The following is a 14,188-nucleotide window of genomic DNA, read 5'->3' as shown; positions in this document are numbered from 1 at the left end:
TTCTAGTCAAATTGTGCCACAAATTCCTCTTCTCCCTAATTCTATTTACTACCTCCTCATTAGTTACATGATTTACCCGTCTAATCTCAGCATTCTTTTGCAGCATCACATTTCGAAAGTTTCTATTCTTGTCTTGTCTAAACTATCGTTCCATGTTTCACTTCCATACAGGGCTACACTCCATACAAATACTTTCAGAAAAGACTTCCTGATACTTAAATCTGCACTGGATGTTAACAAATTTCTCTTTCTTCAGAACCGCTTTCCTTGCCATTGCCAGTCTACATTTTATATCCTCTCTACTTCGATCATGATCAGTTATTTTGCTCCCCAAATAGCAAAGCTCATTTACTACTTTAAGTGTCTCATTTCCTATTCTAATCCCCTCAGCATCACCCGATTTATTTCGACTACATTCCATTATCCTCGTTTTGCTTTTGTTGATGTTCATCTTATATCCCCCTTTCAAGACATTGTCCATTCTGTTCAACTGCTCTTCCAGGTCCTTTGCTTTCTCTGACAGAATTACAATGTCATCGGCGAACCTCAAACTTTTTATTTCTTCTCCATGGATTTTAATTCCTACTCCGAATTTTTCTTTTGTTTTCTTTACTGCTTGCTCAATACGCAGATTGAATAACATCGGGGATAGGCTACAACCCTGTCTCAATCCATTCCCAACCACTGCTTCCCTTTCATGGCACTCGACTCTTATAACTGCCATCTGGTTTCAGTACAAGCTGTAAATAGTCTTTCGCTCCCTGTATTTCACCACTGCCTCCTTCAGAATTTCAAAGAGAGTATTGCAGTCAACAATGTCAAAAGCTTTCTCTAAGTCTACAAATGCTAGAAACGTAGGTTTGCCTTTCCTGAATCTGTCTTCTAATATAAGTGGGAGGGTCAGTACTGCCTCACTTGGTCCAATATTTCTACGGAATCCAAACTGATCTTCCCCGAGGTCGGCTTCTACCAGTTTTTCCATTCGTCTGTAAATAATTCTTGTTAGTATTTTGCTGCCGTGACTTATTAAACTGATAGTTCGGTAATTTTCACATCTGTCAACACCTGCTTTCTTTGGGATTGGAATTATTATATTCTTCTTGAAGTCTGAGGGTATTTCACCTGTCTGGTACATCTTGCTCACCAGATGGTAGAGTTTCGGCAGGGCTGGCTCTCCCAAGGCTATCAGTAGTTCCAATGGAATGTTGGTCATTATCTTGCTCAAATGCAAGTCGAGGATGGCTTGTCATGAAGGACAGAGCAACGGTGTGTAGAATACCGTCGATATACTGCTGTGCTGTAAAAATGCCGCGGATTACAACCAAAATGGTCCTGCTGTGAATAGAGATGGCACTCCAGACCATCACTCCTGGTTGTCGGGCCTTATCGTGGGTGACAGTCAGGATGGTATCCCACCGCTGACAGGACGTTTTCAGACATGTTACCATGGTGCCCAGTTCGAAGCAGAACTTATCACTGAAGACAGTTCTGCTCTAGTCAGTGACATTCCATGTCGAATGTGCCCGACAACACTGCAGATCGACTTGTTGGTGTACAGAGGTCAATGGTAGCAGGTGCAACAGGTGTGGTGAGTTCAGTCCCCTTTCTGTGAACCGCCTATTAGTGATCATTGTGGCCAGTGAAGCACCAGTTCACCGTTGGGTCGATGATAATAATGAATCCGGAACTCTGAGTCCCTCTCTAACACTCCTGGGTCTTGCTGGGTCCTCACGTTCCTTTGTCTCTTTAGGTCAACCAAAAAAATGGAAATGAGCGTATGGTATGGTTGGCCGGGAGGCCCCATTCGGGGAAGTTCGGCCGCCAAGTGCAAGTATTATTTCATTTGACGCCACATTGGGCGTCCTTATTGATACTGTGTTCGGCCATGGTGCATTCATTCTAATATCGAGCGATTTTCCGATTACTCCAACTGGATTTTTTGAGCCAAAATACATGTCCTCTCTCAAATAATGACATTTGCATATATTGTTCACACGCTTGTCTGCGATATGTACTTACTGTCCAACTGAGTACACGGAGTCGCATTCGCCAAGACTTTATGCCCTGGTATCGAAATTTCCGCTGTTTACTATCCTTGCCAGCGGCACGATGAAACTGGGCTGCAGTGTCGCACATTGATCCATCAGCGGCCAAAGTTTACAATTTTGTAATTTCCGTCGATACCTGTATGAATATAGATTTCTGACCAATTTCTATAACTCCTTCGTGGTGCGTCATTTTTTTGTCTTAGAGAATATTTCTTCTTCTTTTATAATTTTTTTGTTTATTGTATTTACTAATACAGGTCATAACAAACACTATAAGGTCTTGCAAGACCTGTCCCACACATCCTCCCACTACCACCTGCTCCAGAACTGTCACAGGCATCTCCTACCTCCCCAAAGCCAGGGCCACCTGCAAAAGTAGCCTTGTAATCTACCAACTAAACTGCAATCACTGTGCGGCTTTTTACGAGGGCATGACAACTAATAAGCTGTTTTTCCAAGAGTGGCCAAGGTCCAACCTCGGCCGAGAGACAGCTGGATCACCCAGTTGCTGAACATGCCACCCAAAATATTGTGCTTAACCTTAACGACTGCTTCGCAGCCTGCACCATCTGGATTCTTCCTACCAACCACCTAACACCGTCTTTCCTGAAGTGCACAAGTGGGGAGGACTCTCCCTAAAACAAATCCTTCGTTCCCATAACGTCCCTGGCCTCACCCTTCTCTAGTCCCTGCCCTTCTTCCTACCTACGCCTGCCCTGCTCCTACTCTAGTTCTACATATGTCTGCTATCCTGCCAACACACCTACTCGTTTTTCCCATTCTTTACTCCTCTCCTTTCCGCTGTCACTTCCCTCGCAGTCTCACGAGACTCCACTAGCAGTGCGTCCCGATCCCATCACGTCCTTGCACACTCCCTCGGGCAGCACAGCGTCTTCTCCCACCCCTAACCTGCTGTCCCTCCCCATCTTCGCCCCATGCTTCCTCGTTGCCTACACCACACACCCAGCAGATTGCTGCACATATCAGACACAGTCGCATTCATTCAGGCCGCATTGCCCATACACAGTGGCCGTTTGTAAGTGAGTTGTGCTTGTGTGAATGTGTGTGTGTGTTCTCTACTTCGGAAATAGAACTTTGCTTAAAAGGTTAAATATTTTAGCAGGCTTTTTCACTGTACCTACCTGTAACTCAATGCCTCCTCTATGTGGTGAGTATCACTTTAGCCTTCCTATATTGTTGTAAATAATAGAAATACATCTACAGCTACTGGTGAAACGCAACAATAGAAGGGCGAAGAATGGAGAGGAGAAGACAATGATTGTTGACGTTATGGCATGGCTGTTGGAATGGATATGCTTTATGGGGACATGGATAAAACATTTCAATTAATGTGTGCGCTGTATCAATGTGAACTACAGAAACACAGTGACTGCTGTTGAGTAAACTGTGAACTGTACCACGTGCTTTCGTTTCTAGATAAACAAAGACTTTTTTGTGTCTGCAAGGGACACATATGAGTGGACTGCTTGTGAAACAATACCTGTGTATGATAACGGATGTGAATGAGCTTTGAAATATATTTTGTCGCTCAGTGAGCTGAAAATGTTTTGTTGGCATCAAAGAGTGAGTTGTTGCACAGACTAATATTAGTAAACACCCCACCTCTGATACTTTAAAGAATCGAACTCTCATGTATAAAACATCTTCAGATTTCTGATTACTCTACAAATGAGTTAATGTGTAAAATATTTGACGCTAAGCTTGTAAGCGAGAGAAAGCTTGGCAAAAATTTGAAACTGTGATTAAAGTTTGTTGAAAGTGGCTAAGTGTTCCCATTCTCAAATACTAGAGGACTGGTAGGCCTACCGCAAGAACTCCTTACCAACCACGCTACCAGGATAGGAGCACATTACAGAGTATGCATTGCTGTTCGTCGTGATAAGACACCCCATTAAAAACCATATACCGCCTTTTGTGTTGTCCAGAGGCCATAAGAAACGCGATGACTTCAGTATAATTATTGCCTTTGAATAAAAGTGTCATTTCTGTTTGTCTCATTGCGTATTTCTTCCAGTGACCCTCCGTAATACACTGTAGCAGTTCTTTCTATGTATGACCCAAATTTCATTGAGCTATGTTACTTGGCAGTGATACATCACGCGAAAGTTACTTCCATCCTTGAGTTTTGCATACCAGTGTAGTTTGGGTAATTTACACACTGTGAGTCATCCTGCCTCAAGATATATACACAGTTTCTAACTGTAATACTTCATTTATTACGTTAAATCTTGTCGTGAAAGCATTTTCTATCTTTAAATTCAGTCTGTAACTGCGTGATATATTGAAACTCACTTTATTTTATTGCCCCTCAAAGCCTTTAGATAGGCAGCCCGCAACAGAGACTGTGCCCTGGGCCAGCTGTTTAGTAATACAGATACTCTGTAAATATGTCAGTGTGCTTCCAAAGTTTGAAGCTAGCTCGTTTGTGCAAAATCAGTCAGTAACTTTCACAAAAGTCTAAAAAAAATGTCAGTCAATATTTTCTCCGTTTATACTCCTTTGCTCGGCTTCACAACAATGCTTGTATCATCTGTAAACAGGACTAAATCTGCCTCCTCATTCAAATAACATGACAGATCACTAAAATAAGGCAAGAATAACAGTAGTGGGTCAATAATCGAACCTTCTGGAACTCCCATTGCGATTTCTTACTACGCAAGTGATTTGGCATTCCTCTTTGTATTACTTACACAGACTAGGATAGCTTTCTGCATTCTGTTTCTTAAATAATAACTAAAACAGGCAGGTGCTGAACTACACAGTCTATAAAAACTTAAGTTTCTGTGATAAAATTTTATGACTGACTCAGTCAAATGCTTGCGACACATCGCAGAAAATCGCAGTTGGTGTTATTTTGAAATTTAAGGATTGAATTGTGTGCTCAGCAAATGTATAAATATACAACTTACGAGGAGAAAACGACAGGTGCTATAACCCGATTTCCAACAACTTTCCTCAGTGGAAGAGAAGCCAAAATAAGCGAACACGTGTCTATACTTATCCGTAGATTCACGATCGTTCCTGAGAGAACGATCTTCAAAGTTTTCGAGGTAATTTAGATGTCTGTTAAAGTACTGGAAGCTCATTTCAGCTTGTGAATAGTGACTAACGTGACTTTTGCGCCCTGTGTTCAAAACTCGATTATTGGTTTTATTTATTTCATTTTTTCATTTACCTACGCATGTTCGTAGGTTACTGCACGTATGTTTCTTATCAGGTTAGAGGATACAAGGCGTTATATTAATTGTAAAATTACAACTACGTTTCATAACAAGTGTTACTTATTTATATATGAAACGTATGTGTATGGTATTTTCAGGGTTACAGTCTCTCTAAATTATCATACTCTTATATTTAATTTCTACATCAGTTTTCAATTCTTATATCTTATGCGTACTTTTATTATTCAGGATGATTTGGTGCATTTCCTTGGATGATACCGATAGCAGAAACATTCGAAACGTAGAAATTCCGACCTCCACGAGCATTGCGTGAAGGTCGATTTGCCACAGCGACATTTATTCGTATGAATCTCACTAGCAAAAGAAATGTCCTTATCATTGATGAAAATTTCACGTGTTGGCATTAATTTGTGGGGCAAACCACACAAAAAAAGTCTCTTTTCCGAAATCTGGCTCTTGCAATTGATTATGAATCAAGATATACTACAGAATTTCACCGAAAATAATTTCAAATAATTTTTTCATTCATATATTATTTTTCTTTTCTTTTTTAAATTCATTCACCGGGTATACGACTAGTAGACGTACTGGGTGATCAAAAAGTCAGTATAAATTTGAAAACTTAATAAACCACGGAATAGTGTAGATAGAGAGGTAAAAATTGACACACATGCTTGGAATGACATGGGATTTTATTAGAACAAAAAAAAAAAAAAGTATTGCTAGACGCGTGAAAGATCTCTTGCGCGCGTCGTTTGGCGATGATCGCGTGCTCAGCCGCCACTTTCGTCATGCTTGGCCTTCCAGGTCCCCAGACCTCAGTCCGTGCGATTATTGGCTTTGGGGTTACCTGAAGTCGCAAGTGTATCGTGATCGACCGACATCTCTATGGATGCTGAAAGACAACATCCGACGCCAATGCCTCACCATAACTCCGGACATGCTTTACAGTGCTCTTAAACATTATTCTTCGACTACAGCCGTTATTGAGGAATGATGGTGGACATATTGAGCATTTCCTGTAAAGAACATCGTCTTTTTTCTTTGTGTTACTTGGTTACGCTAATTATAACTATTCTGATCAGATGAAGCGCCATCTGTCGGACATTTTGTGAACTTTTGTATTTTGTTGTTCTAATAAAACCCCATGTAATTCCAAGCATGTGTGTCAATTTGTACCTCTCTATCTGCATTATTCCGTGATTTATTCAGTTTTCAAATTTATACTGACTTTTTGATCACCCGGTATATGGACAGCGTTATTTCAATATAAATTGAAAAACATTTACGTAGTAATCTTCTACGGAGATGGGTACATAAATGAAAATCAGAGATAGTTGTGGGTTTCGAACACGGGGCGCAATAGTGAAAAGCCGCGTCGCTAGCCGCTGTGCCGCCACTGAGGTTGGATCACTTACGCTCTAAAAGGCATATAAATATCTCGAAAAGTTTAACTTCGTCTACTCAGAAACGGTCCAATATCTGCGGACAAGCAGGGAGATGTGTTCGCTTATTTTTACCCCTCTGCCACTGAGATAGTTCTCTGGAAAATCAGATTATGGCACTTGTCGTGTTCTCCTCGTCAGTAGGGGCCTCCTTTTGAAATCCAGTCTGTTATTGGTTAACTAACCCGTTACTGCACAGGTAAATAACAACGTTGGACTACATCATCAACCAAAAATTTTTAGAAAATAATGGAGGAGTGACACTGGGTGACAGTTATTGATATCAGTGAGTCACCCTTCTTACAGAGAGACCTTATCAGAAGGTTAGTTGCAGAACCACAAAACCCATTGCAATATACGAGCTGAGGATGTGTAACTCAGCGGGAAGAAGCTTTTAAACTGTAAGATGAGAAAAAGGAGAGGAAGCAGTCGGGTACCTGTAGTAGGAAGCGCAGCCGTCGGAGACGTTAGGGTGGAGCCCGTCCGGCTGCAGTACGCAGGGCCGCCACTCCGCCGCCGCCTCGCAGCGCCCGGACACGAACACAGAGCCGTCCGCACACCGCAGCACCTGCGCTTCGCCGCCTGAGCACCTGCGCAAACACCTCTCCACGTCTCACCTCAAACTCAGGGTCCTGCTGGTAAGGCACACCTGCGCAGACTGGACAGTAGGGGAAGGGATCTCGGTAGTAGTGGGGGTTCCATCGCGTTCGGCCACTACGTACTAGGGGAGGTACAGTTCAGTAGCTGAAGCCTCACAAGCAGATAGCGAGTCCGCAAACGATCATATTAACAGGTTATGCCAATGTGACCACTAATTCGAAAAGTCAGTAGGTTACCGAATAAGAACATCAGTGCATGAAGGTCTGAGAGGACCACCTTCCGCAGTGTGCAGCTCAGCAGGCGACAGCAAACTAAGAGAGTCCCCTTTCTGAACGAAGGGGTGGACTCGCCCGGCGCTCAGAACGACAGTACGTTTCTCTGCAGGAGCCAAGTTATTTTGCGTGGACTCTAAGTCCATAGATTTATTGCCTGTGCATAAGAACGCACAGCTTTTATCATACGCACAAAAGTATGCTTAAAGAGTAATGTGGAATACAAAGTCAGAGAACTGGCTGGCAATTTGTTCTGACCTGTAACGGTATCTGGGTTCAAAAAGTGGTTCAAATGGCTCTGACCACTATGGGACTTAACTTCTGAGGTCATCAGTCCCCTAGAACTTAGAACTACTTAAACCTAACCAACCTAAGGACATCACACACATCCATGCCCGAGGCAGGATTCGAACCTGCGACCGTAGCGGTCGCGCGGTTCCAGACGGAAGTGCCTCGAACCGCTCGGCCACTTCGGCCGGCACGGTATCTGGGCTATCGACCAGTTCATTACAGGTAATATCCTGCACGGATAAGAGAGAACTGAATGTACGAATGCACGGTTCCAATGTTCTCGAGCTTCCAGCCTGTAAACTCCCGACAAATTCAGTAAGGCATTTTATCAATGACTTGAAAACGAAAGGTCCCCCAGGGAAGGTACGAAACGACTTCCGTTTTTGACATTCTGTTGTTCAGGGAATTTTTCTCAGAATACACTGCTTTTCTAAACGACAGTAGACTTTCATTTATCGCCGTGGTTCTTGAGTGCTCTGCATTATTCTTAGCGAGATAGAACATTTTATTTCAGTTCGGGCGAGCTGGATTGAGGACATTTGGACGGAAGATTACTGAAAATCACGTTCGCTATCGCATTCTGGCTGTTAACGCAAGTAGTTTTCAGGCCCTTGAAAAGGCTGTGGCATCCAAAAATCGTACAAGACTACAAAACATTTCAACTTATAAAACTAAATGAAGCGGTTGATAATGGAAGCAAGACTGAAGAAAAATCAAGACACTTTCATAGGATTTGTCGACTGAGAAGCGTTCGACAGTGTGAAATGGTGCACGATTTTCGAAGTTTTATGGGTAAGCTATAGGGAAAGACGGGTCGTATATAGTATGTACAAGAACCAAGAGAGAAGAATGAGACTGCCGGCCTCGGTGGCCGTGCGGTTCTAGGCGCTGCATTCCGGAACCGCGGGACTGCTACGGTCGCAGGTTCGAATCCTGCCTCGGGCATGGATGTGTGTAATGTCCTTAGGTTAGTTAGGTTTAAGTAGTTCTAAGTTCTAGGGGACTGATGACCTAAGATGTTAAATCTCATAGTGCTCAGAGCCATTTGAACCATTTTTTGAAGAATGAGACTGGAAGACCAAGAACGAAGTGCTCGAATTATAAAGGGTGTAAGGCAAGGTAGCAGTCTTTCGCCTCAGCTATTTAATCTGTACATCGAAGAAGCAATGAGGAAAATAAAAGAAAGGTTCAAGATTAGGATTAAAATTCAAAGTGAAAGGATATCAATGATAAAATTCGCTGATGACCACTATCGTCAATGAATGTGAAGGAGGATTACAACATCTGTTGAGCAGAATGAACAGAATAATCAGTACAGAATGTGGACTGAGTGTGAATCGAAAGAAGACAAAAGTAATGGGAAACAGTAGAAATGAGAACAGCCAGAAACTTGACATCAAAAACGGGGATCATGAAGTAGATAAAGTGAAGGAATTCTGCTGCCTAGGCAGCAAAATAACCCGTGATGGACGGAGCAAGGAGGGCATCAAAAGCAGACTAGCACTGTCTGGTATCAAACATAGGCCTTAATTTGTGTAAGTGTAAGTAGTCTGTTTAGGTTTTTATGTTGGCAACGTCACGTAACCCTCTGTATGAAAATCACTGGCTGTGCTGTGTGCAGTCTGTGGCTGGTTGGCATTGTTGGAATATTCGCTATTGTAGTGTTGGGCAGTTGGATGTGAACAGCGCGTAGCGTTGGGCAATTGAAGCTGAGCCGCCAGCAGTGGTGGATGTGGGGAGAGAGATGCCAGAGTTTTGAGCGGACGATCTGGACGTGTGTCCATCAGAAAGAGTAAATTTGTAATACTGTATATCATGATGATGACTTTTGAATATTATTAAGGTAAATACATTGTTTGTTCTCTATCAAAATCTTTCATTTGCTAACTATGCCTATCAGTAGTTAGTGCCTTCAGTAGTTAGAATCTTTTATTTAGCTGGCAGTATTGGCGCTCGCGGTATTGCAGTTGTTCGAGTAACGAAGATTTTTGTGTGGTAAGTGATTCATGAAAGGTATAGGTTATTGTCAGTCAGGGCTATTCTTTTGTAGGGATTATTGAAAGTCGGACTGCGTTGCGCTAAAAATATTGTGTCCGTTTAGTGTTGATCAGAATAAGTAAAGAGGGAAATGAATGAGTACGTTCAGTTTTGCTCAGCTGTTTGAAAACAAATAACGTAAGAGGTTTTCCAGTACAGTCATTCATAAATTTTTCTAAGGGGAGGTTTCAGAAGAAATTTTTGAGAATGTACGTTTTGGAGCACCGCATTGTATAGTAGTGAGACATGGACAGTGGGAAAACCGGAACAGAGGATAATCGAAGTATCTGAGTTGTGGTGCTACACAAGAATGTTGAAAATTAAGGTAAAGAATCAGGGGGTTCGCTGCAGAACCGGTGAAGGAAAGAAAATATGGAAAACGATGACAAAAAGAAGTGACAGAACGATGGGACATCTGTTAATCAGGTAATAACTTCTAATAACTTCGATGGAGCTAGAGGGAGCTGTAGAGGGTAAAATTTGGAGAGGAAGACAGCATATAACTGAGGAAGAGCTATTCTGAGATGAGAAGGTTGGTAAAAGAGAGGAATTCGTGGTGAGCGGCATTAGAATAGTCAGAACTCTTATCACTCAATAAATAAGTAAATAAATAAATGATACACAGCAAAAATTTTACCCATAGCCGCACAGTAGCACAACACGGCAATTACTGCGAGCGGCAGGTGACCACTAAGAAGCAAATGCGGAAGCGCAGGCGTTACCTGTAGTAGTGGACGGCAGAGTCCGGGTGCGGGTACAGGCCGTCGGCGCGCCGCCGGCAGAAGGACGCGTCCAGCGTGGCGGGGGCGGCCGACGCAGTCCGCTCCGAGTCCTCTTGCTCCGTCTTCTGCAACACACAGTGGCATTCCTCCGCCTGTACTGCCTCATCTTATCGCACATCGATACTGAACTGCAGTTTACAAAGTCTGACATACTATCTCTTCAAAAGTATCCAGACATCTATACTGAAGAGCTAAAGAAACTGGTACACCTGCCTAACATCGTGTAGGACCCAGGCGAGCACACAGAAGTGCCGCAACACGACGCTGCATGGACTCGACTACTGTCTGAAGTAGTGCTGGAGGAAATTGACAACATGAATCCTGCAGGGCGGTCCATAAATCCGTCAAAGAATACGAGGGGTTGGAGATCTCTTCTGGACAGCTAGTCGGTGGCCAGAATAAGTGTTTAAACTCAGAAGAGTGCTCCTCCAGCCTTTCTGTAGCAATTCTGGACGTGTGGGGTGTCGCATTGTCCCGCTAGACTTGCCCAAGTCCGTCGGAATGCACAGTGGACACGAATGGTTGCAGGTGATCAGACTGGATGCTTACATACGTGTCACCTGTCAGAGTCGAATCTAGACGTATCAGGAATCCCATATCACTCCAATTGCACACGCTCCACACCATTTCAGAGCCTCCATCAGCTTTAACAGTCCCCTACTGACATGCAGGGTCCATGGATTCATGAGGTTGTCTCCATACCCATACACGTTCATCTGCTCGATACAATTTGAGATGAGATTCATCCGACCAGGTAACATATTTCCCGTCATCAACAATCCAATGTCGGTGTTGGCGGGCCCAGGCGAGGCGTAAAGCTTTGTGTCATGCAGTCATCAAGGGTACACGAGTCGACCTTCGGCTCCGAAAGTTGTATTTGGTTCGCACGCTGACACTTGTTGATGGCCCATCACTGAAATCTGCAGCAATTTGCAGAAAGGTTGCACTCCTGTCACGTTGAACGATTCTCTTCAGTCGTCGTTGGCCCCGTTCTTGTAGGAATTTTTTCTGGCCACAGCGATGTTGGAGATTTGATATTTCACCAGATTCGTGATATTCATGGTACACTCGTGGGAAAATTCCCACGTCATCGCTACCTCGGAGATGTGTCCCATCGCTAGTGCGCCTTTCATAACACCACGTTCAAACTCACTTAAATCTTGATAACCTGCCATTGTAGCAGCAGTAACCGATCTAACAACTACTCCAGACACTTGTTGGCTTTTATAGACGTAGACGTTGACGACCGCAGCGCCGTATTCTGGATGTTTACACATCTCTATATTTGAATACGCATGCCTGTACAGTGTATTAGTGGAGAATAACATGGGACGTGTCCACCCTTCACCTTCATGACGGCCTCAGCCCTCCAATGAGGTGTCTCATTGTCTGCGGAGTTATGGCAGCACATTCTTTCTCAAGAGCCGAAACCAGACAAAGTAGCGATGATGGAACCTGGAGCCTGCACCCAAGTCGATGTTATAACTCATCGCGAAGGTGTCTGTTGGGTTCAGGTCTGAACTCTGGGCAGACCAGTCCACGTCAACAATAACAAAGTATAATATAACAAAAATTTTAAGTACTTTCAAAGTTTTCTATATATTGTCTCGATCGCATTTGGCATTCGAGTGTACAAGACTGTTGCATCGTCTATAACATTCGTATTTTAAATTTCAGTTAGATTGTGCTATGTGCAGCCACGTTATCTGTGAGAGCAATTGAAACAAAAAGCCTATATAGCGCTGTAAAAGTTTTTCTTATACAATGAAGCGACCATGTAATTATTTTCGTTGCAGACAGTAATTGAAAGCAGAGATTATATAAGCTTTACTTGAAGTCAATAGTAAAACATAAAATACACTCCTGGAAATGGAAAAAAGAACACATTGACACCGGTGTGTCAGACCCACCATACTTGCTCCGGACACTGCGAGAGGGCTGTACAAGCAATGATCACACGCACGGCACAGCGGACACACCAGGAACCGCGGTGTTGGCCGTCGAATGGCGCTAGCTGCGCAGCATTTGTGCACCGCCGCCGTCAGTGTCAGCCAGTTTGCCGTGGCATACGGAGCTCCATCGCAGTCTTTAACACTGGTAGCATGCCGCGACAGCGTGGACGTGAACCGTATGTGCAGTTGACGGACTTTGAGCGAGGGCGTATAGTGGGCATGCGGGAGGCCGGGTGGACGTACCGCCGAATTGCTCAAAACGTAGGGCGTGAGGTCTCCACAGCACATCGATGTTGTCGCCAGTGGTCGGCGGAAGGTGCACGTGCCCGTCGACCTGGAACCGGACCGCAGCGACGCACGGATGCACGCCAAGACCGTAGGATCCTACGCAGTGCCTTAGGGGACCGCACCGCCACTTCCCAGCAAATTAGGGACACTGTTGCTCCTGGGGTATCGGCGAGGACCATTCGCAACCGTCTCCATGAAGCTGGGCTACGGTTCCGCACACCGTTAGGCCGTCTTCCGCTCACGCCCCAACATCGTGCAGCCCGCCTCCAGTGGTGTCGCGACAGGCGTGAATGGAGGGACGAATGGAGACGTGTCGTCTTCAGCGATGAGAGTCGCTTCTGCCTTGGTGCCAATGATGGTCGTATGCGTGTTTGGCGCCGTGCAGGTGAGCGCCACAATCAGGACTGCATACGACCGAGGCACACAGGGCCAACACCCGGCATCATGGTGTGGGGAGCGATCTCCTACACTGGCCGTACACCACTGGTGATCGTCGAGGGGACACTGAATAGTGCACGGTACATCCAAACCGTCATCGAACCCATCGTTCTACCATTCCTAGACCGGCAAGGGAACTTGCTGTTCCAACAGGACAATGCACGTCCGCATGTATCCCGTGCCACCCAACGTGCTCTAGAAGGTGTAAGTCAACTACCCTGGCCAGCAAGATCTCCGGATCTGTCCCCCATTGAGCATGTTTGGGACTGGATGAAGCGTCGTCTCACGCGGTCTGCACGTCCAGCACGAACGCTGGTCCAACTGAGGCGCCAGGTGGAAATGGCATGGCAAGCCGTTCCACAGGACTACATCCAGCATCTCTACGATCGTCTCCATGGGAGAATAGCAGCCTGCATTGCTGCGAAAGGTGGATATACACTGTACTAGTGCCGACATTGTGCATGCTCTGTTGCCTGTGTCTATGTGCCTGTGGTTCTGTCAGTGTGATCATGTGATGTATCTGACCCCAGGAATGTGTCAATAAAGTTTCCCCTTCCTGGGACAATGAATTCATGGTGTTCTTATTTCAATTTCCAGGAGTGTATATACACAACGTCGTCACACTGGGTAACACAAAATACGTATATAACATTGTCACAATGAGTAACTTGTCCAAACGATGTTGTATATGTATTTCGTGCTGTAGAATTGACTTCAAGTACAACTCACATAGCAAATCGGGGTTGCAGATCTGACTGTAAAGAAAGTAATTAAGTCGATGCTTCAATATATAAGGAACGTTCAAAAAGAAAGGAGCACGAAGCATAATTAC

At 44.4% G+C, this 14,188-nt stretch overlaps 1 protein-coding gene across 1 annotated transcript in view; it reads right to left on the bottom strand.

Moving 5' to 3' along the window:
• The window catches only part of LOC126455937 (uncharacterized), a 249,628-nt gene that overhangs the window by 41,421 nt on the left and 194,019 nt on the right, over positions 1–14,188 (bottom strand). Inside the window, exons 3-4 of the mRNA XM_050091695.1 lie at positions 10,619–10,743; positions 7,134–7,286 (exon numbers count right to left, since the gene is read on the bottom strand). Of these exons, the coding sequence (XP_049947652.1) occupies positions 7,134–7,286; positions 10,619–10,743 (278 nt within the window). The remainder of the gene's footprint in view (positions 1–7,133; positions 7,287–10,618; positions 10,744–14,188) is intronic.

Source organism: Schistocerca serialis, chromosome 2 (assembly GCF_023864345.2).
Source record: "Schistocerca serialis cubense isolate TAMUIC-IGC-003099 chromosome 2, iqSchSeri2.2, whole genome shotgun sequence".
Lineage (NCBI taxonomy): Eukaryota > Metazoa > Arthropoda > Insecta > Orthoptera > Acrididae > Schistocerca > Schistocerca serialis.
The sequence above is the reverse complement of the archived record's forward strand: the minus strand, read 5'-3'. Positions and strand labels throughout refer to the sequence as shown.